Source organism: Miniopterus natalensis, chromosome X (genome assembly GCF_054644295.1).
Source record: "Miniopterus natalensis isolate mMinNat1 chromosome X, mMinNat1.hap1, whole genome shotgun sequence".
NCBI classification, from domain to species: Eukaryota; Metazoa; Chordata; class Mammalia; order Chiroptera; family Miniopteridae; genus Miniopterus; species Miniopterus natalensis.
Window position 1 is genome coordinate 13,839,027 of NC_142103.1, and position 27,473 is coordinate 13,866,499.

Genomic DNA, 27,473 nt, shown 5'->3' on the forward strand with positions numbered 1-27,473 from the left:
TCTTTGAATATCAATGTTATTTAATAGTAATAGTACTACCTTAAATTTCAATAATTCTAGCACCTCAATAATCCTGTAAGGTAAGCAAGATTTAATTGTTCCTACCTGGCAGATGCAATGATAGTAACAGACTGACCGACTTAAGGTAAATCTGAAAAGAAAATTCAAGTCTCATCTGTTATGTTGATGGGCTCTCCCCAGTCGATCACACTTGCTATATCTTTCTACATAAAAATATTCATCTTAAAAGTCAAATGACCTAATGATGAAAATTCAGCCTTCTACTACAAGTTTGGCCAATGATCCTAAATTATAAAAGTGTCTAAACCGGGTCGTTTAACTTCACCCCTAGCTGCAAACTGCGAAATAATGGTATTCATTTACTGCAAGGGCAAATATAGGCAACAAAGTTGAATTTATAGTCCACTAACAGGAAGATTAGGCATCTTGTAACCTTGAAATGCTCAAGGGCAAATATGGGTTTTATTATTAATAGACTCTGGAGTCTGAACTCAATGAAGTGGATCTAATAAAACATAAGCTGATGTCTAAACATTTTTAACAGATTTTAAAGCTTTCTCTCACACTTTAAATTCTCTATCCACTCTACCACAAATATCTTAAATCCAGCCCTCTATTTATACTAGAACACCTACTCAGAGGCATTCTCTGTAGATTCTCTCTACCTATGTGCTGCTATCACCAAGGTTCCCTGCCTGTAACAGCCCAACTGACAATTACTTAAGCTGGTCTCCCTACTGACCTTATCTCTTAAGAACAAATTTCAGAGGAAAGGAACGAGTATTTGATCAACTGTCATGTTCCCTGTGGGCTTGCTGACACACTTTTTTTTTTTTTTTCTGAAGAGAGGTGTGCACTTGGAAATATATGAGCATTTTTCTATCTTGACTCAGCATCTTAAAGGTATGTGTTAGCATGGCAATATTTTAGATATGGCAAGGATATGACCTTTCTGTAAAGGTGCAAGCTATTATGTGCCGGGAAATAGGACGGATGCTCATGCTGGGAAAGAAAAAGTAAAAAGAACTTGATGAATAAAAGGCCTGCAAAAGAAGGCAGTGGGTAAGCACATCAACTGGAAGGTCTGACAGTAGCAAAATCAGGAAAGCGCCTTTTTCAGGGACTCTGTCCAATAAGATAAGTAAGATGACCTACATCGATGCTTTATTTAATCAATGAATAGCACCGATCTCTGAATATTTTTTAAAGGAATATTGTAAGACAAATTAGGTAAATAAAGCTTTCAAATACTTTATTAAAACATGAAAGACCATTAATGATTCAAAAAAGTTTTACCAAGAAAGGCTCTGATAAAGGAACAGGCCCACATAATTCATATAGTTAGGATTATTCCAAAATGAACAGATTAGAGTAAAAATAGTTACACCTATTAAAATGTAAACCCAAGCTACAAACTGTTAAAGAATAGCTAAACATATGCGTTTTATTTTGAAAGTCAGCTTTCTGAGTTCCTTTACAAGTTAAGAGTGATGCTTTTACTTCTAGAAATGGTAAATGGCCCACAGTACATTATTGCACGTCCATAGCATCCACAGAAAATGCTCAGAAATCAGATCTTGCCCCCACATGGGGAGTAGGGCTGTCTCCTGGCAGTTCACTAATTATTAGCCAAGCTCACCACCATCCACGCACAACCCAGAATTCCAATTTATTAGTTCACAATGAAACTTAGCCTTTTCCCCCAAGCTCTGGACCAGAGCATTTGTGTCGACTCCTTCTGCCTCTAAGGACAGATGTACCAACACGTCAGTGACCTCCTGTCCCATGCACTTACCGCCTTTCATTGTTCTTTTCTTGTTGCTTTCTTGTTACTTTCTTTTGCCTTTTATTGTTACCGTTTCTCCTCCAACTAGACAGTGAGGCGCCTGAGCAGGGACCAGGTGAAATTTGACTTCTCTGCCCCAGTGCCTATTGTGTTTGTTGAGTGAACACATTTTCTGAGCCCTGAAGCAGCAGCCTGACATATAATCAAATCACAAGAGTCATGGAAACAGAAAATGTGAGAAGAAAATACAGATCTCCATCACTGCGTAAAACTTTGGCTCTCACTTAGGTTGCAGTCACTCGGAATTGTTCCAAGTTAACGCAACCGTAAGCTCTCCAATGGTCTGTAGGGCTGCCTGAGAGGCTGCTCAGAAAGCTGCTCCTCCTGAGCCACCGCCGAGGAGCCGCAGCTGCTGAAGCTTCCCCTTCAAAATGAGCTTTGACTTGGAGCAGCAACAACTGGGGCAGACAGAGGTAAAGGAAAAGAAGTCGAGTCCACTTCATCAGATTCCCAGTCCAATCTCCAATCCTGTAGCATCAACTGTAATAAACGTTTAGAGCAGGGGTGGCAAACCTTTCTTGTGCCAAGGGCATTTGGATATTTATAACATCACTCAAGGGCCTTACAAAATGATCAGCTTCAAAATTAGCTGTGAAAAAAAACTCCTAGGTTTATTGAATTTCGGTTCCTGCCTGTGGTTGCCTTGGCAGGGCCAGGCCAAATGATTACGGCCCGAGGGCCGGATGTTCCCCAACCCCCGAATTTAGAGCATATTTTAAGTGATGGAATTTTTAAACTCCAGATTGGTCTGTGGGTTTTACTCTCCAACATCAGAATACTAGGCAAGAAGGTGGCTTTCAGACTTAAACAGAAATTCTTTATCTAGTACTTGGTTTAGCCCACGGTGGACAGCTTCATGAATCCCCAAAGAGCCTACAACACCATAGCTAGAGCTAGAAGAGAGCAGAATGCCTCATGCAGAACCACACAGGACAAAGCAGAGGGACGCGAACCAGCTGCCTGCCAGGTAATCAAGCAAGACACTGAGAACTCAGTAGCTATCAAATGATATTTCACTAGAAATGGTGCTTTCGAGAAAAACGGAGGATTGTTTTTATTTACATTTGGCAAGAATTAACATTAATCTTTTATAAAGTATCTATCATTACGCTTTAAATTGTTTCCCACTCATACGTAAATACAATAACTGAAAATAACCAGTGGAATTACTTTTTCCCAATCCCCATTTCAAAGCTCCTCGTTATCTGCAGAGTCCATTTCGGCTTTAACATCATGTTAGATGCTTCCATTACAGGACTATAATGGCTTTAGAAATGCATTTGTAGCACGCTGAACTGTATTATCTACAATATATAAGACTTAGCATATATTTAAATTATTGAAAACAAAGTACAAGGCCTTTTCTTTTTCTTCATGGGGCTTTCAGGAAGACATCAGGATCTCTTCTCCCTAAAGAAAATTAATAACAAAAATCAAGAAAAGATAAACTTCTGACTGCATAAAGCTCACAGAGATACAACCCAATGACATAGCTCAAGGAACTAGTATTTAAAACGGAGTTATAAAGAATGGACTGCTGAGCAGAAAAGAACAATTAGTGAATTTGTAAACTGGAGTTCTATTTCCATTTCTATTATAAAAGCCAACTATTCATTGGTTGAATTTGAGTCTAATTGTCAGTTTATGCTTGAGCCCAGGTCCCTGTCAAAAAAAAAAAGGGCTGTAACAACTAATTTTCTTTTATCATAAATATTTATTCTTTCAATCAGGCATATCTTCTTACTCCAAACAAATGATTAACCCCTTTCAATGGAGGAGTGAACAATTACATAGCTGATGGCTGCCAGCGTTGGCTAGCATTTGGTCTTTAGCTTGACACGTGCACTAAAATAGCTTTGCTCAGGAGATGTAACCATTTGCGCCTGTGGGATAACAAAGTCTACTGATTTCATTTCCTTTGCTACAATAAAATTTCACTAATTCAGGCACCACAAATTCAGAAATCAGAATCACATGAGCCAGGTTAACATCAGTTTTTCCCTCCCTGAAGGGGAAATATAGTTTACTAAGCAAAGGTAAAGAACTCCCAGGTAGTCTCTGAGTTGTCCCATCTTGCACCTTATTTGTGTCTGAATTAGTGAAGTGAAATGATACTTATGTATTGACAAAAGAGAATGGGGAGAACAAGATGGAACGAGAGAGGTTAAATGTGGGCTCAGAATTTTTTACATTTTTGCACAATTTTTTTAACTATAAAATTTCTTTTTTATTTTTCAATTACAGTTTACATTTAATATTATTTTGTGTTAGTTTCATTAAAACTTTCTAGTACAGCCCAGCTGGCGTGGCTCAGTGGTTGAGCATGGACCTATGAACCAGGAGATCAGGGTTCAATTCCCGGGCAGGGCACAGGCCCGGGTTGCGGGCTCGGTCCCCAGCAGGGGGCGTGCGGGAGGCAGCCGATCAGTGACTCTCATCATTGATGTTTCTCTCTCTCTCCCTCTCCCTTGCTCTCTCTGAAATCAATAAAAACATATTTTTAAAAAATAAAAGTTTATAGTACAGCATATTGAAATCAAAGCATAGGAATAGTCCCTTCCCCTTTCACTGACAAAAGTTAACAGTAGGGTGGGGGTCTGGGAAGAAAAGGGGAAGGGAATTAAGAAGTACAAGGTTCCAGTTATAAAATAAGTTACGGGGATGTAAAAGTACAGCATAGAGAATACAGTCGAAGATATTGGAATAACTATGTATGGTGTCACACGGGTAGTAGACTTCATAAGTTAATAAATGTTGGATCACTATGTCATGCACCTGAAACTAATATAATATTGTATATCAACTGTAATTAAAATAAAAATTTGAAAAGTTAGCATAAACCATACCTGTGGTACCCTGCGTACTTCTAGCTGAGGACTTCTCAACTGGATACTGCAGAGGTATTATAATACCTTGATCTGGCTTCTGGAACGCTGAAATGAGATTTTTTATTTTCCGGAAAAATCTTTTATGAACCCCAGGTGCTGTCTGGAAAATAAAAAGGCCAAGCAAATTATTCAACTACCCCATCATGACACAAAAAGCCCTACAAACTGTGTGAGGGATGCTTAGAGAGGTAACATTTGTGTAACTTGGTCAAATATTTGAAAACATAAGGAAGGAGGAAAAACAACATCCCAGAAGAGCTTCCTTTGGTTGGCTGAATTTCCCTGCAAGAGGAGCTAATGAGCTGTCATTTCAGTTCTCCCAGGGGTGGGATTAGTTTGTACAAGCTCTTGTTCATTGCCTTGCCCTTCCTGCCTGCTACCCCTCATATATCCTGAACCTCTAAGGGTACACAGGCCATTACCCACAACGAATTCACCAACCTAGAAGATGCAGTTAAACACAGAAAAAACACAGAGCCTACAGGTCATTAATAAAAAGCCTGAAGAACAAGAAACAAACAAAAAAACGCCACCACTTACCCTCCCTGTCATCATCATTCCACAATATAAAATGCCACGAGGAAATTAAAATGGGCTGTTATGATACACACAGTGCATGGCTAGTTGGTCCTTATATGCTCACCTCACAGTATGTCCTGCCTCATCCTTCACATTAAATTTTTGCCTCCTTGGGAAACTTCGTTTCCTCCCCCAAATTACTCTCTCCATCAACACTTCCCTGTGACAAAGTTTTGTCTATGACATGAAAACGTAAGACTATATAAGGTCACCCTTATTTTTTGTTTGTTTGTTGTTGAAGACATCATTATTTGCAAGTGACTATTAAAATGTATTCCTTTCCTGACATCAATTCTCTTGCAGAGACACAGCTTGAAATCAATAACAATTTCCTGCAAAGCCTTATGAGCCAAGCTTTAGGCATCAGCTCAAAGCTGTCATTTTACATGAAATAAAGCAGTATTGCTATAAGCAATTGAACAATGACTGGGTGGGTTTTTTTGGTGTTTTTTTTTTTAGAAAGCTGTTTTTTCAGCTATTCCATCTGGAAGATTTTTGAGGTGGGAGCTGTTTGTTAGCTTTTAATGAGAAAACATGAGGCCTGGCATGCAGACTTCTGCCAACTAGACTAAAAGCTGAAATAGCGCACTGTCCAGAGTAACGCTCAGTCATTTCCTACATCGGGGTAAGTAATTTTTCATTGAAAGCACTGGAAAAGTTCTTTGGAGCTTTGAATTAGCTTCTGCTCATAGGCTCACACAGCCAGCAGCTGACACTTGCACTCAGCTCCATCCCTATGGTAAAAACACCTTCCCAGAACTCCACCGCATCCAAAATTACACGGTCATTCTTACAGGGGATAGGATCTCCACATTGCAAAGGCAGGCGATAGGCCCCAAATGCCTCCTTATATCTTCCTTAGAGCACTTTTTTTTTCATTTTTAAAGCACTTTCCCATCTCTTGTCCCTGCTGGTTCCTCAGAGATTGGCAGTTATTGGCTGATTTGGTTATTCTCATTTGACAGATTTAAAAAACGAAAATACAAAGAGATAATTCAGCTTGCCCAAGGTCCCACTGACGGCCAGAGGCAGAAGTGCCACCAGATCCCAGGACCTCGTCTTTCACCTTTCAGATCAGGACCAAACCAAACAGATCGTAATGAAGTTCGAGTCACCAACCAGAAGAGAAACTAGATACTCCCCCAGTGTGGAAAGATTTCAAACCACACATCTTTTTAGCTGTTCTTGTGGCTTGTAAAACCATTTATCAACTTTTTTATGGGGACTTATATGCAGTTAGCACTTGATTATGCACACTAACAGAAAGGAATAACAGCAGTGGGTGTATAAAAACAATTTGAATTTGGGATGAATGTTTCGTTGGCAAATGGTTGACCTCATTTATAGTGCTTTGCTTAGGTTAATAAGTAAAATTATTTAGCCTCTGCTGATCTACTGATGATCAAATATCCAGAAAAGCCCAAAGGCACTGAAGTCAGCAGGGGGAGGTTAGTACAGTTATTACAATGCACTGCTGGCAGCGCACATATTCATAAAGGATAGGTGACTATGTAGAATTCTCTGAGTTTACAATTTAGCAAAATTTTAGCCTGAGTCACGACAGAAGTTAATACACCAGGCAACAATAAAACCTGCAAGTCTATCTTAAACTAGAAATTCACATAAATAGCTGTCTTTCACAATTCAGTGGATCCAGGGTTCAATTTTATTCCACTCTTTGAAGCAAACCTCAGACTCATCTAGATTTCTTGCACAACCTTTGCACAGAGGATGGAGTGCTCCTGCCATGGTTTTTCCTGCAGTGTGGAACTAGAGCATTGCTCTGAAAGCAGCGTAGATATCTGGCATTTACCCAGTTTTGAAAAGATGTTTACCACAAGAATTGTACTACTGACCACTCCCATCCTGTCACCGAACCCAGCTATTCAAATTTGCACATTTCCCGAACTGTCATCTCTAAGTTATCCGTGGAAACACGTTTTGGACCACAGCTGGTCTTCACTATGCTCTAGAGAAATTTCTTCCAGTCAGCTGATACGAGCTCGGGGAATACACACTAGTTTAATATTCACCTTAGCAAGAACACAATAGAGAAGGCAAATTGAGCAGACAGAAAAAAAATGCAATGTGCATTTCAAAAATAAATCCAAAGAGTTTTTAAAAACTGTTCTCCCTTTGGGAAAGACATGTCAATCTTCTGCTCACTTGGTGCAGAGAATTACAATATTTTTATATAAACAGGGTCAAAACAGACAACAATATGAGACAGTATTTATGCTCAATAAGTCCTCTCTTCCTCAACATGAACACGAGCATGTAACAATCTGCATATGATGTTATACTTGAAATGAAAGGAAACAAGTTTGAAGACAAGGTTAGCTAAACCTAATCATTTAAGATCCAGCAGCTGAAGGCTACTTCTCTAGGGAGAAGAGCTATTGCAGGTCAAATTACATACAAATATAGGGTGTTCCAAAAAATGTATACACACACTTTGAATAATTATAAAGGCAGTGTTTATTTTATTATTTTTTTAATCCTCACCTGAAGATATTTACAGAGAGTGGAAGGGAGAGAGAGACAGACAGACAGACACATACACAGACACATCGATTTGCTGCCTCCCAAACATGCCCTGACCAGAGCCGGGGATCGAGCCTGCAACCCAAATACATGCCTTTGGCCAGAATCAAACCTGGGAGCCTTCAGTCCATAGGCTGACGCTCTAACCACTGAGCAAAACCGGCCAGGGCAAAGGCCATGTTTATTATACTACATTTCATTTTCAAAATTGGGCTATCAGCTGTTAAAGTGTGTATACATTTTGGGGGGACACCCTGTATATGTGCACGACTATTCTTCATAATAAATGAAATTTAATGTCTTACTTAATCATCTCCACAGTGATGCAGAGAATTTTGAAAAATAAACAAGGATAAATAGCTTTGATTAGAAATGGCACTGCTTTTCCTCTAATGAATATTGCAATATTAATTATCCTGATATAAAGCAACAGTGTGTTTGAAAAGTTGCCCTAATTCATCTCAGTAATTCAAAACATTTGTAGACTGCAATTTGTGCGTCCTGGTTTACTGAGGAATTTGTAAAAGTTAGAACTGTGTTCACATTTTTTAAGTGCAAGATTAAGAGTTTCTTAAATGCACAGAATGATTGAGTTATTAATAGAGGCTGATATTAGCATTTATGTTTTCAAACAGCTAACAATGAAATGCTCTCATTATAAAGACAGTCTGTTTTAAAGAGTCAGCTAGCCCAGCCGGTGTGGCTCAGCGGTTGAGCATCGACCTAGGATCCCGGCAATCGGGGTTCGATTCCCGGTCAGGGCACAGGCCCGGGTTGCGGGCTCGATCCCCAGTCGGGGGCGTGCAGGAGGCAGCCGATCAATGACTCTCTCATTATGGATGTTTCTCTCTCTCTCTCCCTTCCTCTCTCTGAAATCAATAAAGATATATTTAAAATAAAAATTTAAAAAAAAATAAAGTCAGCTATCAGAGAAAGCATTTGAGGTCAAAAGTTTCAGTTGTAGAGGCCCCTGCATTGGTAATATATGACATACTACCCTCGTGCGTGGAAATAGATTCATTCTACAGACAGTTCTTGCCATGATACAGTGACTTTCAAGTGTTTTCAAAGCCGTCAGAACCCATTTTTCTAATGAAATCTTACTCAGAGCTCTAGTTTAGTTAATAAGCAAAATAAAAGAGAACTGCTCAGATTAAAGACAAACTGCCGAGCCAAAGGCCTACCTGCCTACGTCTTTCTCTGCCTCTGCAACCAACCCCCAGGCAACCCCTAGGCCCCCAGGTAGAAGAACATTAGGATTCTGCAGAGCATAGCTTAAAACCACTGCAATGTCCCCTCTATCTCCATTCCTCCTCTCCATGTCCTTCCCACTTGGCTCAGCTAGGAGTCCTGCCTTCGCACATACAGCAGCCCTGGTTACCCTAACACTTGAAAAACTCTCCCTTCTTTGAACTCCTATGGTAAATAAGGTAGCACTTGATTATGTACAATCGTTTTGTTAGCAACTTGGGCGAGGTCACCTTTTTGAGGGCTCTGTTCTAGGTCCTACGGTTAAGAGCTTTCTTTATATGCATTATCTCATTTAATCTTAAACTGAGCCCTGTGAATAAGGGACTATTTTTAGGTTCATTATACAGATGAAGAAACTGCTTGAAAGAAAATTTAAGTAACCTGCCCAAGGTCACAGACCTATAAGGGAGCAGGGGGGACACGACTGGGAGCCCAGATCCACCGGACAGCAAAGTCCAGGCTCTCACATTGCTGTTTAATTCATGTTGTATCTCCCCAAGGGTATTATAAGCTTTTAGAAAATAATCCCCCATAGAACCAACACTCATATTAGTACCAGTCACTAAATAATTGCTGATTTAATTACTTAACACATTTTTGATATGCTTTCTAAAATTTCACACAGGCACTAAAAGTTTGACACAACCCTTCAACTTTTTTTTTTAAATTCTTTTCCCCAAGGTGAGACCACTCCATACAAAGATGGTTAAACAGAACTGGGACCAAAATTCTCTAAAGGCTTCTTAATGATCCATGAACAATTTTGGCTTGCCGCTTTAGTGATTTGAATCTGATGAATATTTGGGGAATGTAGGATTTGACAGCTCTTTTATAATCCCAGCCTAGATTTCAAACACCTCCCTGATACCCACAAAAGTAAAAATAAATAAAAGATCTATACCTCAGCACTCCAAGAACCTGTTTCTGTCTGGGACACTCGGTATGTATAAATGTAACCTTGATACCTGTGAAAGAATAAACTCCATTACTGAAAAATTCCAAAAGAACAGTGGATGCTCTCAATTTGAGCTTGACTATTACATGTAACTATCACATATACTGAGACACACATATATGACACCATGAATTCATAGGAAGAAAAACCTGGGGAATCTAACTGGCTTGCATATTATATCCAGCTAATCAGCTTCCAGTAAGCCTTCTTTATCTTTTCCTTTAAAAAAATTGCGCGAGCTCACACTCCTACAGATTTGTCTAGTTGAGAGAAAGTGTAGACAGAAACAAACTAGACAACTATGTTGCAACTGGTAAAAACCATGAATTATTAAATAGATTTAACTAAGTGCAGTCTTGTTACTTTTAAGTACATAGAGAGCCTTAAGGTGAAAATATTTCACTGGCATAAGGAACTATCAGGCCCACTTAAAATAATGGTAATAATAATATTAATTATAAATATAATAAATATAACACTATAATCCTATATTACTATTACTATGTTACTTAATTTTTTAATGTTTTTATTGACTTTTTAGAGAGAGAGGAAGGGAGAAGGAAAGAGAGAAAAGCATCAATGATGAGAGAGAAATATCAATTGGCTGCCTCTTGCACACCCCCTACTGGGAATTGAGCCCACAACCCAGGCATGTGCCCTGACCTGGAATCAAACCGGTGACCTCTTGGTTCATGAGTCAACACTCAACCACCGAGCCACACCGGCCAGGTAAATAATATAAAATAGCAGTAACAGTAGTTTGAATTTAAAAGGAATCCTGCCACCCAGTGTGCCTGGAGGGCAGAACATCAACCCAAACAACATTATTCTCAAGTATTAAGATCTAATTAAGTATTTGAAAGCAGCTTGTCCTTTCAGATGGGATAAATATTGCCCCTCATTACTCAGTATGTATGCATATTATATATCTATATATTTGATTTCTACTGTATACCAAGAGTCTCATAAGCTATATTAGTTTGCTCAGGCTGCCATAGCAAAATATCATAGACTGGGTAGCTTAAACAAAAGAAATTTCTTTTCTCACAGTTCTTCAGGCTGGAAGTCCAAGATCAAGGTGCCAGCAACATGGGTTTCATTCTGAGGCCTCTTCTCTTGGCTTGTAGTCAGCCCCCTTCTTGCTGTTTGCTCATGTGACTGCTTCTTTGTGTGTGTGCATGCACACAACAATCTCTCTCTTTTCCTCTTCTTCTTATAAGGCCACTAGTCTTATTGGATTAGGGCCCCACCATTATGACCTCATTTAACCTTAAATACATTCTAAAGACCTATCGCTAAATATATCCACATTGGGGGTCAGGCTTCATCATGTGAATTTGTTCGCGACATGATTCAGTTCATAGCATTCCACCACTGGTGCCCCCAAAGTCACATCCTTTTCACATGCAAAATACATTCATTCCACATTCCATCCCAACAGCCCCCAAAGTCTTAACTCATTCCAGCATCAAACTCTAAAGTCTAAAGTCCTAAGTTTTATCTAAATATCATCTAATCAGATATGGGTGAGACTCTGAGTATGAGTCATCTTGAGGCAAAATTCCTGTCCAGCTGTGAACCTGTGGAACCAGATGAGTTGTGTGTTTCCAAAATACAATGGTGAGACAGGCAGAGGGCAGACATCCCTATTCCAAAAGGAAGAAAGAGGAAGGAAAAAAGGGTGACAGGTCCTAAGCAAGTCCAAAACCCTCATAAGGCCAATTCCATTATTGGGTCTTAATACTTGAGAATAATGTTGTTTGGGTTAATACTTTGCCCTCCAGGCACACTGGGTGGCACTGTCACCCCCACAGCTCTGGGGGGATAGCTCTACCCACCCAGCTCTGTTGGGTTCTGATCCCACCTTTGAAAACTAGGTGGAAGCAGATTTGCTCCCTCCCCCCCCCCACTGGGTCTGTGATGGGAGCAGTACTCCTGATGATCTCTGAATCCCCTCATGGCCATTTTTCCCTTTTCTTGAAAGATAAAGCATGTTTGCAGCAAAACTGCTTTGTGGTCCTCTATTATTCCCTTTGTTCCAAACTGACAGTGTTTCTGAGGCTTTGATCCAAACTCTATTCCTGGCTTTGGCTGAACTGGCTAGTTAACATCATAGGTAATCTCCTTAAGGAGTGCTTATCTGGCCACACCTTCGGTGTTCCCTCCAGAAGAAGTTTCCTCATGTTTTGCCATATGGTTAAGCTAAGAATTTTCCAAATCTTTAAGTTCTGATTTCTTTCGGTTTATTAATTCTTTCTTGAATTCATCTCTCTCCCTTTGCATTTTACTATAAGCAGTCAGGAGGAACCAAGGCGCTCTTTCAACATTTCACTTAGAAATTTCTCCCGCTAAATACCAATTTGCAAATTCTACCTTCCACAAAAGACTAGAACACAGTTCAGCTAAGTTCTTTGCCATTTATTTATTTTCTTTTTTTAAATTTCTCTTTATTATTGAAAGTGTTACAATGCCCCCCCCCTTTTCTCCCATTGATCCTCTCTCTACCTTATGCCCCTCCACCCAGGCCTTCACCCCACTATTGTCTGTGTCCATTGGTTATGCATATATGCATATAAGTTCTTAGGTTAATCTCTCCCCATCCACCCACACCCACCTTCCCTTTGAGATTCATCAATCTGTTCCATGCTTCTATGCCTCTGGATCTATTTTGTTCATTGGTTTATTTTGTTCATTAGATTCCACATGTGAGTAAGATCATGTGACACTTGTCTTTCTCTGACTGGCTTATTTCACTTAGCGTAACACTCTCTAGGTCCCACCATGCTGTCCCAAAGGGTGAGGGATCCTTCTTTTTTACAGCTGCATAGTATTCCATGGTGTAAATGTACAAGAAGATGCTTGATATGATTTCAATCTTCTTGAACTTGTAGAGACTTGTTTTGTGTCCTAACATGTGGTCTATCTTTGAGAATGTCCCATGTGCACTTAAGGAAATTGTATATTCTACAGCTTTGGAGTGGAATGTTCTGTAAATGTCAATTAAATACCTACGATCTAGTGTGTCATTTAGAGTCACTGTTTCCTTGTAGATCTCTTGCCTGAAAGAGCTATCCAGTGAAGTCAGTGGGGTGTTAAAGTCCCCTACTATGACTATATTGCTGTCGATGTCTCCTTTAAAGTCCTCCAGAAGTTTTGTGGGGTTTTTTTCCAGCCTGTGTGAGTCTTCTGTTCTGAGGTGGGTCTCTTGTAGACAGCATACATTTGGGTCTTATTTTCTTATCCATTCTGCTACCCTATGTCTTTTGATTGGAGCATTTAATCCATTTATATTTAAGGTGTTATTGATAGGTACTTATCTATTGCCAGTTTATTTCTTTATGCCTATGTTTCTCATTCTCTCTATTTCAACTTCTTATTACAGCAGTCCCTTTAACATTTCTTGCAATGCTGGTTTCGTGGTGATAAAGTCCTTTAGCCTTTTTTTTGTCAGGAAAGCTCTTTATTTCACCATCTATTTTGAATGATAGCCTTGCTGGATAGAGTAGTCTTGGTTTCAGATCCTTGTTTTGCATTACCTTGAATACTTCATCCCTTTCCCTTCTGGCCTGTAGAGTTTCTGATGAGAAATCAGCTGACAGCCTTATGGGGGCTCCTTTGTAGGTACCAGCCTGCTTTTCTCTTGTTGCCTGTAAGATTCTCTCTTTGTTTTAGAATTTTGGCATTTTAATTCTGATGTGTCTGGGTGTAGGCCTCTTTGGGTTCTTCTTGCTTGGGATTCTCTGTGCTTCCTGAACTTGTGTGACTTTTTCCTTGACCAGGTTAGGGAAGTTTTCTGCCATTATTTCTTCAAACAGGTTCTCTAACCCTTGCTTACTTTTGACCTCTTCTGGCACTCTTATGATGTGAATATTGTTACATTTCATGTTGTCCCACAGCTCTCTTAAATTGTCCTCCTATTTTTTAATTGTTTTTTTCTTTTTGGGTCTCTGATTGAGTGATTTTTTTCCACCCTGTCTTCTAATTCGCTGATCCGATCCTCAGCATCCCTTAATCTGCTATTCATTCCTTCCAATGATTTTTTTAAAATTTCTACTATGTCATTCTTAATTTCCCTCATAGTTTCTATATCTTTTTTCATGCTGTTGAGCATCTTTATGATCAGTATTCTGAACTCTATATCTGATAGATTGCTTATCTCCATTTCATTTAGCTCTTTTTCTGGAGACTTCTCTTGTTCTTTCATTTGGGGCTTGTTTTTTTGTCCCCTCATTTTGGCTGCCTGTTTGGGTTTGTTTCTATGCATTAGGTAGATCTGCTAGGACTCCCAGTCTTTTGGATGGTCTCGGGTGCAGGTCAATGTTAGACATTGTTGTGACTGGCCTTGAGAACCCCGTTTGAAGTTTTCCACACTCCACAGCTTCTGGTTTCCTCTGCTGGGGCTGGGTGTGTTGGGACAGGACCAAGATGTGCACCAAGGTCTGCTTTTCCAAGCCCTGGGTTCAGAGGCAAATCAGGCAAAGACTCAAAGCACCCAGAGGCTGTTATTCAGTCTCTTAATGATCCTCAGGCTGTAGAAACTCCACGGGGTGGAGCCAGAGGTTTTTCACCAGGGTAAGGCAATTGTTTCCCCCCCAGGCAAAAGCTGCTTAGAAGGTAAATGTCTGCCTGAGAAAGATGTCCTCTGCTATATTGGGGAATGACTCAGTACCAGGGTCCAGACGGGTACCCTCTGAGATCTATTCCCCTAGGCAGCCCACCTGGATTCTCCTCACACTGTTTTAGTCCACTCTGCCTTCCCTCTGTTGGAGCCCAAGGTGAGAGAAATTTTGCACATGAAATTTTGTATCTTGGCCCTTTAAGAGGGTGCCCGCATTTCCAACCACCTCTCCCTGGCAGACAGAAACCCTGCTGCTTTTCACAGGCAGACATTATGTGGGCACCTTTCTCAGTTCTGGTGCTCTAGGTTGGGGAGCACAGCCTGGGGTTTAGGCCCCAGAATCCTCAGTAGGAACCCTCCCCCAGCTGAGATATCCCTCTGGGCCTTCAGCTGCTGCCTGTGGAAGCCCAGCCAGCCCTCTCACACCTCTGCACTTCCTACCAGTCTCTTTGCAGACTCCACTTTTCCTCCTTGGTTATGCGGGTGCTCCCCAGCTCATCTTCAGTTGCATTTGATTATTCAAGGTGGTTTTTCTACATTTTAGTTGTAATTCCAGTTTGGTCCTAGGTGAGTGTCAGTGTAGCTTTCACTCAGTCCGCCACCATCTTGCATTTCCTCAACACTTCTTTGCCATTTATAACAAGGATGTCCTTTCTTCCAGTTTTCAATAACATGTTCCTTATTCCCATCTGAGACCTCACCAGAATGACCTTTCATGTTTATAGCTCTACCAACATGATGTTCACGGCAGTAAAGGCTTTTCTTAGCATGTACCTCCAAACTGCTCTAGCCTCTACCAATTGCCCCATTCCAAAGCTACTTCTACATTTTTAGGTGTTTGTTACAGCAGCACCGCACTTCTTGGTACCAAAACCTGCATTAGTCTGCTCAGGCTGCCATAGCAAAATTGCTTAAACAAAAAAAAATTGTTTTCTCAAAGTTCTGGAAGCTGGAAGTCCAAGATGAAAGTACCAGCAACATAGGTTTCATTCTAAAGCTTCTTCTCTTGGCTTGTAGGCAGCCACTTTGCTGTGTGCTCATGTGACCTCTTCTTTGTGTGCATGCTTGGAGAGAAGATTTCTCTTCTTCTTCTTATAAAACCACCCATCCTCTTGGATCAGGGCCCCAGTCTTATGATTTCATTTAACCTTAATTACCTCCTAAATACCCTATCTCCAAATATAGTCACATTGGAAGGTAGGGCTTCAAAATATGGATTTGATGGGGACACAATTTAGTCCATAGTACATGCATTACTCTTTTGGAACCCACAACAATCTTATGAGCTTTATATTGTAAAATCCATTTTATAGATGAGGAAACTGAGTCTTTAAGAAGTTAAGTAACCAAGGCCACATTAGAGATCAAGTAGCAAAGAAAGGTTTGAATGAGGCCTATATGACTCTAGAGTGCCAGTTCTTAATTCCCACACTATAATAGATACATATTTATTTATTACATTTTAGTATATATAGTAATGCTATTTAATTTGCTAATAAATTTTTACTTCATACAAAAGTAAACTTCATGCTGAATTATTTCAAATTATGCATCTGAATCTGGATCAACAAAGTTTTATTTTAATATATCTTCTGATTATTATTCTTAAGCACAAATTTGGGTCAATATAGGCCTTTGGTTAGAATACATGCTGAATTCAGATAAAAACAAGTCTGTGTAAACTTTAAAAAAACAGATGATTCTAAAGCATTCTACACAGAGGATCATCCTTGAGTAACTGACTTCATTAACCATTAACCCTCTTTAGAACTAAGTCTTTTAGTATGTGGATTAAATTACTATATATTTAATCAATATCCATCAGCATTGATTACTTAAAGGACAAAAAAACACACACTCTAATCAGGTTCATTCAATTTGTAAAAACAACAACAACCAAAAACAAAACAAAAAAAGATCAATTTAATTGCTGGTATGATTTTAGGAAATGTTTCATTTTTGTTATGAAGGTTTGCCAGAATATTTAGATGGTATATAAAATAGGTCGATATACTGTATACATATGTATAATATGCCAAATAAATATTAAATGTTACATTGTTAAAATCCTTTGTTTTTTTAAGCAATTGAAATCTACCTCAAAGCCCACTGATTTCAGTAAGCACTCAACAAGGAACTCAAACGCAAGGCTTGAAATGGTTTTCTTAAAGTCACACAGCAAAATAGAGATAGACGCAGGGAAATAGGCTCTTAATTCTATTTTCCCTCTGGGAATCGATTCATAGCAATAATTCAGTACCATTAAAAGTGACATGGAAAGACATTATTTAAAATCTCAGCAATAATGAAAGCAAAATTCTAAGTAACTGGTTTTCCACTTTCTAAAACAATGGGTCTCTAAAAAATACAATGAATCTCTCTACTCTCATTCAGCCTCCTTTAGTCAAAATAAATGAGTCTGTTTTGAAAATTGTTTCTTAACGAATCTGATCTTATCTCACTTTCAGTTAAGCAGCAGGAACCTGAGTACCACTTCAAAAGTCCCTACCTCCTTCAGTCTCTGAACAACCTGATGTCAGTGACACATAAAACTTCTCATGATTAACCCATCTAATATTAACAATTTCCTACTCCCCAACCCCTCAAATTTTTGAATGAGCAAAATTCTTTCACCCTTCCAATAAGCCAGCAGTTTATCTCTTCCCCGTTCAAGTTGCTGAAGTAACTGACCCAGTAGGGATCCCCTATAGTCAACTCTCGATGTCAGGTGTGGTGGATGGAAGAGACCTAAAACTGCGCGATTCAAATTACATTCCCAGGGTGAGACCATCGGCATCACCTGGGAGCTTGTTAGGAAGGCAGAATCTCAGGCCCCACCCCAGACCTGCTGAATCAGAATCTGCATGTCAACAAGATTTCCAGGATTTCTCTAAGAACATTCAAGTGACCAACACGCAAAGAGAATACCCACCCCTCATTGGGAATACTGATGGCTTCTTTCACTCACCCAGGTCACTGCTGGGTCATCTCCCCAGAGGCCCTCAGTCTGCGCATTAAGGATGCAACTTTATTTCAATATAAACTGAAGCCTTTTTCAATTGGTTCAGCTCACAGAGCAGTGTATCTGAGGCATTTACTCCCTCTTCCCCAACAAGATTTCATAGTTTTGCTTTCCGTAGCTTTTATGATGAGACGTTAACTTTGTGATATAAAATTCAACTAAAATATTGAATATGATGTTTTCGAACTATACATACTCTCTCCCCGTGCACTGAAAAGTCACTATTCTAGCAAAGAAATTGGCCAAATTATAACAAGAGCTATACAATTGTATGTATTTTTGACCTAGTGACCTTGCTCAAAATAAGGAAATGGTAGCAGAAACAATGGTTCAAAATTATACCGAAATTCAAAGGTATTAGAGTGCTATATTTTTCAAAAAATTGTAAGCACATGGACTATGTTGATATAAAATGATAGTACGTGAAAAAGAGTGGACACAAGGAGACAACATCTGATCACAACAGTGCAAAACTGTCTGTTCCCCTATGTGTATAAACTGGAAGTAAATTTAAACTAATATAAATGTATCTTTGTGTGTTAATTTTCTCTATAAAGTTACATAAGTAACACATAACTTTTTTTAAAGAAAAAGAGGCAGCCCGGCCGGGCGTGGCTCAGCAGTTGAGCATCGACCCAGGATCCAGGTGATCGGGGTTCGATTCCCGGTCAGGGCACAGGCCCGGGTTGCGGGCTCCATCCCCAGTCAGGGGCCTGCAGGAGGCGGCAGATCAATGACTCTCCCATCATTGCTGTTTCTCTCTCTCTCTCTTCCTCTCCTTTCCTCTCTCTAAAATCAATAAAGATAGATTTTTTTTTAAAAAAAGAGGCATACTCTGGTTTTCCTTCAGATCATATAAATCTTTTGCCTTTTACTAAAGATTTCGGTGGAGAGAAACAAAAAAAAAAAAGAAGCAAAATTACCATTTGGAGCTTTACAAATCTAGCCTATGCAAATCACAGATCAGAAAAACATCATTCATTTTCAAAAGCTTTTACATCCCTTTTAGGATTATCTTTCCTGTGACTCCCTCCATTAATACAAACAAACCAAGAATGTAGTGTAATCTTCACCGTGTTCCTCCATCAAACCTTCTTTCAGACTTGTTGTTAAGTTTGGAATTTAAATTTCATCATGAAAAAAAAATCTAGAAAAGGAATAATTGGTGGAAAACAGAGTTTTTTGTGTTGCCATTTATTTTTCTTAAGTAATATTTTGCATGTCAATGATTACAAAGGATATGTTGGTTCAGTCCCTGCTGATATTAAAATTTGCCTTCCCTCCCCCCTCAAAAGGGGTCCCCAACCCTTAAAAACATGCCTGGTTAGAAGAAAGCAACCTGACTTATTTCTTATTTTCTCAAGGGGTCAGTTCAGGGGACAGATCTTGACTTAGAACAGAGAAAACCACATCAATTCCTTGTTTATACCACTTCAAGGGCTACACAAAAGAAAAAGTTTAGCTATATCTGACTTCTTCATGACGCTGCAGATAAAGCAAGCTAATATCCATGCTGTGTCTATACAAACTAATGCTATCTGCAAAGTTCAAGACATAATTAAATGTCACTAATTGTTTAACAAATTTTTCAGAACTTGTATATCCAAAGGAACAGTATCCTATACATAGGCATCATTATTGAGACGACACTCTGATTCAAGAAGTTTCTGAATTTCTTATGGCCCAATACCATTCTTTAAGAGTGAATTTGAGCCCTAGCTGGTTTGCTCAGTGGTTAGAGCATCAGCCCGTGGACCGAAGGGTCTCGGGCTCAATTTCGCCCAAGGGCATGTACCTTGGTTGTAGGCTCGATCCCCAGCCCAGGTCAGGGCGTGTGTGGGAAGCCACCAAGTGATGTGTCCTTCACATCGATATTTCTCTCTCTTTCTCTGTCTCTCCCCCTTCCACTCTCTCTGTAAAAAGCAATAGAAAAAATATCTTCGCTGAGGATTTTTGAAAAAAGAGAGAGTGAATTTGAATTTTCGGAACTGTCAAAAGTCATTCAGCTTCAAGTCTGATGGTAGAACTATGTAATACCAGTTTTGATGAGTCACAATAAATATAATCTCTTCTTGTCTTGAACTGCCACATAACATTTTATTTATGTACTCTTATGATGGTCTAACTTTGTATCGCAATTATTTATAGATCTTTTATTTGTAGTAACAAATATCCACTACATGTTAACTTTACAGATATTAACTCATGCAATAATCCTCGTAAACAACCTTGTAAGGTAAGTACCATCCCTCTTTTCACAGATCAGGAGCCTGAGAAACTGAGTAAGTTTAAGTAACTTGCCCAAGGAAAAAGAGCTCCTTAAAGGCCAGAGTTGGAATGCACACCCAGAGAATCCAGCTGGAACATCTGGGCTCTCTCTTATATCAGAGGGAATGAATTAAATTGGTCTTTAGGTGAATCCAAAAACACAGTGCTCAGAAAGGGGGAAAGTCTGCTTAAGCTTTAGGCTGGAGATATACATTGAGGAGGAGGGAGAAGGAGGAGGCGAAGGGAGGAGGCCAGGAGGGGAGAACCCGAAAGAAGTCAACCCAGACATCCCCTTTCCTTAAGCTAAATGACATCTTCAATTTTAGATTGTCAACCAGAGTCAGCCCTCGATTTACTGGCCTGTGAATTGTCCGTTTCTTGTTGGCCTTCAGGCTTGCTCTGCCAGTAATGGATTGTGCTCAGATAATCCAAACTAATGCCGGCGGTGACACCAAAACACATACCCAGCTGTATTCAAACACTGCAAGGTAAGTTTTAATTTCTCATTCTTTGGAGTTCTTTGCCTCACTGTTCCTCTCTGTCACAACTGATACGTTGGAATTTTATTTCATCACTGCTCCCCCCCCCCCCCCCAGTTTCTCCAGTGAAACTGTTTGACAGGCACGTTATTCCCAGGCATCCTTTAAATCTTAAGGGGCAGGAAGATAATTATCTTTTTATCTAACGATATATGTTAAATGGCTTCATTGTGTGTCCTTGAAGCTAAAGAATATAACAGCGTTTCTTCTTTCCAGTCTTCTATCAGGTAAGTAGCAAACAAAGTCAGGTATGTACAGAAGGATGCTGATGATGGAAATAAACTATTTCTTCAAACTAAGTATTTTAAATAGCTTAAATTAGATTTTCCCTTATCACTATCAGACCATCCCAGTGGGCAGTTAGGACTTTCCCAATGGCTCTCTACCTTGAGTGGGAGAAGAGAGGAGAGAGAAGAGGGAGGGGAGGGGAGGGGAGGGGAGGGGAGGGGAGGGGAGGGGAGGGGAGGGGAGGGGAGGGGAGGGGAGGGGAGGGGAGGGGAGGGGAGGGGAGGGGAGAGCTCATATGCACCTTAGTGAAAATAAACTTGTTTGACCTTGAAAACCAAAAAGAATGAAATAAAAGAAAAGCTGCATTAATCAGAGCATTTTGTATACTGGGTGAATAAAAGAAAAACACATAAATAGTTTTCCTATGCAACAGAAAACATAGTGGGAAAAGATGCCATTTACAATAGAAGCAAAAGAATCGCACACATTCATACACGTGATAACTAGAAATAAACTTAACAAAAATGTGCAAGACCTACAGGAAGAAGGCTACAAACCTTTTTTGACAGATGTAAATGAAAAAAGTAATAAATGTCACGTTTTGGGGTGGGAAGATTAAATTCTTTAAAGATGGCAGTTCCTCCTCAATTTATTAATGAGTTTAATGTAACCGCAATGGGATTTTTTTAATTTAACAAGATTATTCTAGGTTTCATCTTGAATAACAACAGATATGAATAGCAAATAATTATTTTGTGTTGTTGTTGATCCTCACCCAAGGATATTTTTTTCATTGATTTTTAGAGAGGGTGGATAGGAGGGAGGGAGGGGGCGAGAGAAAGAAACATCGACGTGAAAGAGACACATCAATTGGTTGCCTCCTGCATGCAGGATTGGGGATTGAGCCTGCAACCCAGGCACATGCTCTTGACTAGGAAACGAACCCATGGCCCTTTGGTGTGTGGGCCCATGTTCTAACCACTGAGCAACACCAGCCGGTGCAAGAGCAGCAAATAATTTTTATGATACTGTAGGAGTCCAAAACATTATGATACTATAGGAGTCCAAAAGGAGTCTCCTCAGAAAGGGCCATCCTGCCATGCGCCAAAACGAAAACCCAACAAACTCAAGAGGTTAGTTTTCTTTTTACCTCCTCCTTATCTGCCGAAGGGTATTCAGATAGAAAAAACTGCTTCAAGAAGGGAACTTTAACCATAGTCAGTTCAGCTCAGCGGTTAGAGCATCAGCCTGCAGGCTGAAGGGTCCCAGGTTCAATTCTGGCCAAGGGCATGTACCGTGGTTGCAGGTTTGATTCCCGGCCCTGGTCGGGGTAAGTGCGGGAGGCAACCAATTGATGTGTCTCTCTCACATCAATGTTTCTCTCTCTCTCTCTCTCTCCCTTCCACTCTCTGAAAAAAAGCAATGGAAAAAATATCCTCAGGTGAGCATTAAAAAAAAGAAGAAGAAGAAGGGAACCTTAGCACATTCACTTTAGTACATATGAACTAACTGTGGCCAACAGGCAGGATCCAAGCAAGTCTGTCTGTTAGAATCCCCTCCATGTCATATTAATCCTGGGTGGCCCAGCAAGAAATTGTTCCCCACATGTTTGCTCTTTCTCATCTACCTGGGAATCGCCTACTTTCCCTTTGAAGTCCCAGACCCCTGCCCTCCTCTCCTTCCTCCAGAAGGAGCATGTAAGCCTCAACTGCCCAACATGTCCTCAGGTCTCATGTTCTTATGGAAGCTCATATGTACATATATAATAAATTTGGTCATTTTGTTCTCTTAATCTTTCTCATATTAATTTGATTATAGTCCAGGCAGAAGAACTTACAAGCGTAGAAGGAAAGTTTCTTTTTCTGCCCCCACAAAGCTATAGCACTGGTAATATAGGAATAAGTAGACCAATTGAGCCAAATAGATAGATGCAAACAGTAATTGTTATATGTAAGAATTTAATATGTGGTAAATGAGGCTAATAAATCAGTGGGGAATGGGAGTTCTATTTATAAATTATGTTGGGACAATTGTTAGCTTTTTCAAAACAAAATCAAATTAGATCTTTTCTCCACATTAAAATAAAATTCTAAAAGGAATTTAAAAGTTAAATATAAACTAACCAAACCACAAATTTAAAACAAAAATTGAAGTGTAGCTTCATGACATCTCTGGAAGAGAAAGAACTATGTAAGCTGGGAAGCAAAGAAAGAAATCAAACACAAAGAAAATGAGTGACACATTTGATACTAAAAATGTTAATTTTTTTGTGTGTCAAGGAAAACTAATGGCAAACACCAAACTGAGAAAAAATACTTTCAACAGATCAAGGATAAGTATATAAAAGCCCATAATGTGTTAAGAAAAATAGTAAGATTCAAACGGTCAAATGGGTAAAGTAAACAAAGAGCCAATTCATGAACAAGAAACTACAGTAGCTTACCAACCATATAAAAGACACTCAGTCACTAATCAAAAAAATATGAAATAAAGAATGAAACACCAAATTTCAAGGAGAATTTTTTTAGAAAAAGAATTTCTGTTTCTAGGGAGGTGTGGTGAAATGGACACTCTCATGCATTCCTGGTGAGCATCTATATGAACTGGAAGAATCATTTAGGAAAAAATATTTGGTGATGGTGTATACATCAAGAATCCTAAACTGTTCATGTTTTCTGACTTAGAAATTGCACATCTTTAAAATTTATTCTACAGAAGTATTCACAAATACAAAGAAAACTTTATGGACTGAAATAAGAATCATAATGGAATTTATAATAGCAAAAATGGAATTATCCTAATGTTTAAAAATAGATGACTGATTACAGACAATATAGTACAGTCACTGGCTAGACTATCATGCAGCCATTAAAAATAATGTTTTCCTACCCAGGTGTGACTCAGCGGTTGAGCATTGACCTAGGATCCAGGAGATCACAGTTCGATTCCTGGTCAGAGCACAGGCCCAGGTTGCGGGCTCGAACCCCAGTTGGGGGTGTGCGGGAGGCAGCCGATCAATGACTCTCATCATTGATGTTTCTCTCTCTCCTCCTCTCCCTTCCTCTCTCTGAAATCAATAAAGATATATTTACAAAAAAATAATGTTTTAAAATCATTTGTAAAAACATTATGTAGGAATGGGTGTTTTTTTCACATTAAGTGGAAAACTCATCAGAATACAATTATTATAAGAGCACATTTGTGTTTATAAAGCAATTTTAAATTAAAATGTAGAAGAAAATCAACTTAATTTCTAGTAATAATTGCCTTTAGGTTATAAAACTATAGATGGTTTTTCCCTCATTCCCATTTTCAAATTTTCTGTAATATGAATAGATATTAGGAACTATTTTTAATAGACTTGCTGTACTAAAATCTAGATTTATTTATTGAAAATAGTTAAAGAACAACTCACTTTAAATGTAGGTGAGCAATCCTATAAATAGAAAACTTCTTTAGTACTTTATGAGATTCAGTTTTCCAAAACTAAAGAGGGGGAAAGGACATATCTAAAGGCCATGGCTGGGAGTTCTGAACTGGGGAAAGGAGCAAGCATAGTTTTAAAGCACAGTTTACAGTCTGAGGGCATGTGCAATGTTGTATTCCTACAATAAAAACAGAGAAACTAAAACTCAACCAACCCCTCTTGGACAATGGGAGTAAACAGAATGAGAAACTATTCTGAGCAAACGCTACAATCACTGAATGTTAGCTATACTTTCTTGTTCATATGTATATAACACCATTTACATGGCTATTTCTACTGCACATCATAAGCGTACACGTTGAGAACATGGTTTATTTCCAAATGAAATGTGACTTTGTTACTACAGCATAGTACTAAAATGGGGGGGATGAAAGGTTTATGCTTAGCAAAAAGGACCCTTGGCTCAAAAAAGTTGAGAAACTCTAATAAAAGACAATGTATCCTTGTGTCTTCCCTCTGCAGCACAGCCTCGCAGTCACCCTGTCAGACTTGGAGGCCCCAGGGTGCCCATCAAAAGAAGCTAAGGGGACTCCCAATTTGCCTACTATTTTCTGCTACTGTGTAAGGTTTGCATGGAAAACCAAGTCATAAAAACTGTATTTATGCAAGATTCAGTTGGGGTGAAAATTTAAATGTTTGAGAAGTCCCTACTCGCTTAATTCTTTATGTGACCCTGGCCTACATGGGCCGAAGGCTAAAGTTGTCCTTGTCTCTTGTGTGTTTTACAAACAGCAACCTTATGCAGAAGGCATGGAAAACATTACTATTCCTGGTTTACTAATATGGAAACCAGGACCCAAGCAAGTTGAGCGACTGCCCCAGAGCTCCACATGCCGGCCTCCTGATACGGCGCCGAAGTTCTATGCAGTAAAGAACAGTATTTGCTTTGACAGTTCATTCATTCATTCAGAACTATAAATTGCATGTTTATTATGTGCCTCATAATGCCTTTTACATGCCAGGTTGTGTTCCTGGTGCAGGAGACAATGTCTCTACCTTCATGGAAGTTTCTAGTTTAGCAGAAGAATCCAACAATAAATAAGTAAACAAAAAATGCCAGGTTGTTTAAAGCTCCGTGAAGAAAAATAAAGAGATACAGTGTAACAGGGACAGGAGAAGGCACTTGTTTTCGATTGGGTAGTCAAGAGGCAGAAGTAACAATACGTGCAAAGACCCTAGGTGGGGAGCACGCTCGGCAAGCTTAAGAAACAACAAAGAGGCCAGTGTGGTTGGAACCTTTGGCACATCTTGCCGCACACTGTCCCCTGCTCTCTCTCCTCTGCCCAGGCTTTCTTTGTACCTTATTTTTTACCTCTAAGTTAGAGGCTCCTTATGTCAGCTTCTTAAAGAAGTCCCTTTCTTGGTCCACTCACTCTTCTATCTTCTTTTGATAAGAGCAGGGCCTAAGAATACTACTTGTCTTTCATTGGCCTTCCCCAGTTTCCGCTTGGGAAAAACAATAATATAAGCAAAACATAAAGGTCTGAGCCCAAGAGATTGAATTGCTTCCGAGTATTTCCTTTGAAGCTTTTATGATAAATGCATCTGGTGTGGCCTGAGAGTTGCCACAGACATGGTTTGACCATTCAATAAATAAACAAATAAACAAACCAACAAACAATGAAAATCCTCTATCACTAACTTTGGTATAATCTTTCTGCACTGACCCAGGAGGTACTTGAAAACCTTGCAGTGCATCATTAGGTACCGAAATTACTACCAAGCATTTTCCCTCATTCTGTTTCTGTCTAGAACCTACTGTGCAGAGCTGGCATTTTCATGGGTGTTTTTATCCTGCTGACAAAAAGTAATTGAGCTACGTACTTCCTTAGAAATGCCCCACGGGTACTGAAAGAAATTGAGTAAAAAAAACATATATAATAGTAACAATAGCTTACGTTTACAAAATATTGACTATGTCTCAGGTCTAGTGCTCAATGTTTTACTTGCATTATGGCATTTAATTCTCACAATTCTCTCCGGTAGGTAGCATTATTGTACCCATTTTATGGATAAGAAAGCTGAGGGACTGAGAGATTAACTTGCTGAAGTGACAAGCCTAGCACTGGAGTAGCACAAGATTAGGTCTCAGATCCGCAAGGCTCTGGAGCCCTGGAGCAAAGACGAAGTTGCAACTGATTCAAAATGGGGCATTAGACAGAGACATGCCTAGGTGAAGGGCAAAGCTGATTCATAGCAAGGGTGCTTTCCCTCCAGGTCCTTTACAGCTATTGTCTGTCCTAGCTTTGATCAAGAAGGGGTCCTGCCCCAGGCCCAGGTCTTCTAAAAGAAGCTGAATAAGCAGATCCAGAGAGGCAGTTCTAGTCACAAACATCCCCTCTTGGCATCCTATGAAACTGCCATTGCTCTCTCAAAGGAATGGATTTCGTTTCTTAGTCTGCTTCCTCTCCCTGAATGTAATGGTCTTCTTTTGGAATGAAACCGCCAAATGCATTTAAAGAAAGTTGGAGAGAAGCTTTTCCTGCTCTGAGAAGCTGATGGCCCCAAATCTGGCCACCCCACCATCCCAGGGCTCCCCCTTGCCGGCCTCTGCTAGAGGTCAGAAGGGAAAGCGTCCATCGGGAGGCTGGCTCTTTCTCTGAGCAGAGGGAAATACCAGACTGCGCGTTTCCCCGCTCAAAACGGCTCCCCCAAAGGTCCTGGGGGGGCCTTTACGGAGATCAGGAGGCCCAGGAAGTGAAATCCGCAGTGAGGGGTCTAAGCCAAAGTGTGGTCCACCACGGCCCTGGGCTGGACCTGAGGAAGCGCATTGCCTGTCCCCGCCACACATGCCCACTGCCCGTGTGTCCCCCCCCCCCCCCCCGCAAGCCACGACATACTCACAGCACACACAGGCAGTAGGCGCCTGGGACACTCTCGCTGTCCCTCAGCAAATAGCTGCCGTCCAGACCGGCCTCGAGCAGGAGCTTCTCCCCCGTCTGCCGGCTGATTTTGCCATGATACACAGTCACCGCATCCATGGCCTGGTGGACCCTTGGGTGGGGCGAGGTGAGGACCAAGAGAAAGGAGATGCTGCTGCTGCTGCTGCTGCAGCCAGTCACGAATCAGCCACCTGGCTCCCAGTTCAGCCAGATGTGCAAAAAAGACAGAGGAGCACCCCAACAACAGGATGTTGTCTACTTGCCTTAAAACCTCCTTCTCACACTTCAATTAAAACCAGATCAGCAATTTAGTAGCTTGGTTATTGCCACCGGGTTCGATCCTTA

At 40.0% G+C, this 27,473-nt stretch overlaps 1 protein-coding gene and 1 non-coding gene across 3 annotated transcripts; one reads left to right on the plus strand and one right to left on the minus strand.

Annotated features, from left to right (window-relative positions):
• Window positions 1–3,239: 3,239 nt before the first annotated feature.
• SH2D1A (SH2 domain containing 1A) lies at window positions 3,240–27,227 on the minus strand. Of its 2 annotated transcripts, none has more exons than XM_016197073.2 (4): window positions 27,091–27,227; window positions 10,031–10,094; window positions 4,723–4,855; window positions 3,240–3,277 (listed from the first exon to the last, which is right to left on the minus strand). In XM_016197073.2, the coding sequence occupies exons 1-4, from the start codon at window positions 27,225–27,227 to the stop codon at window positions 3,240–3,242; spliced, it is 372 nt and encodes a 123-aa protein (XP_016052559.1). The 2 variants fall into 2 exon arrangements, with proteins under 2 accessions (XP_016052559.1, XP_016052558.1); XM_016197072.2 differs by having other exon boundaries at window positions 4,714–4,855.
• LOC148090406 (U5 spliceosomal RNA) lies at window positions 18,555–18,672 on the plus strand. Its single transcript, XR_015713752.1, has one exon. It is a non-coding gene; the product is annotated as a U5 spliceosomal RNA (small nuclear RNA).
• Window positions 27,228–27,473: the final 246 nt, after the last annotated feature.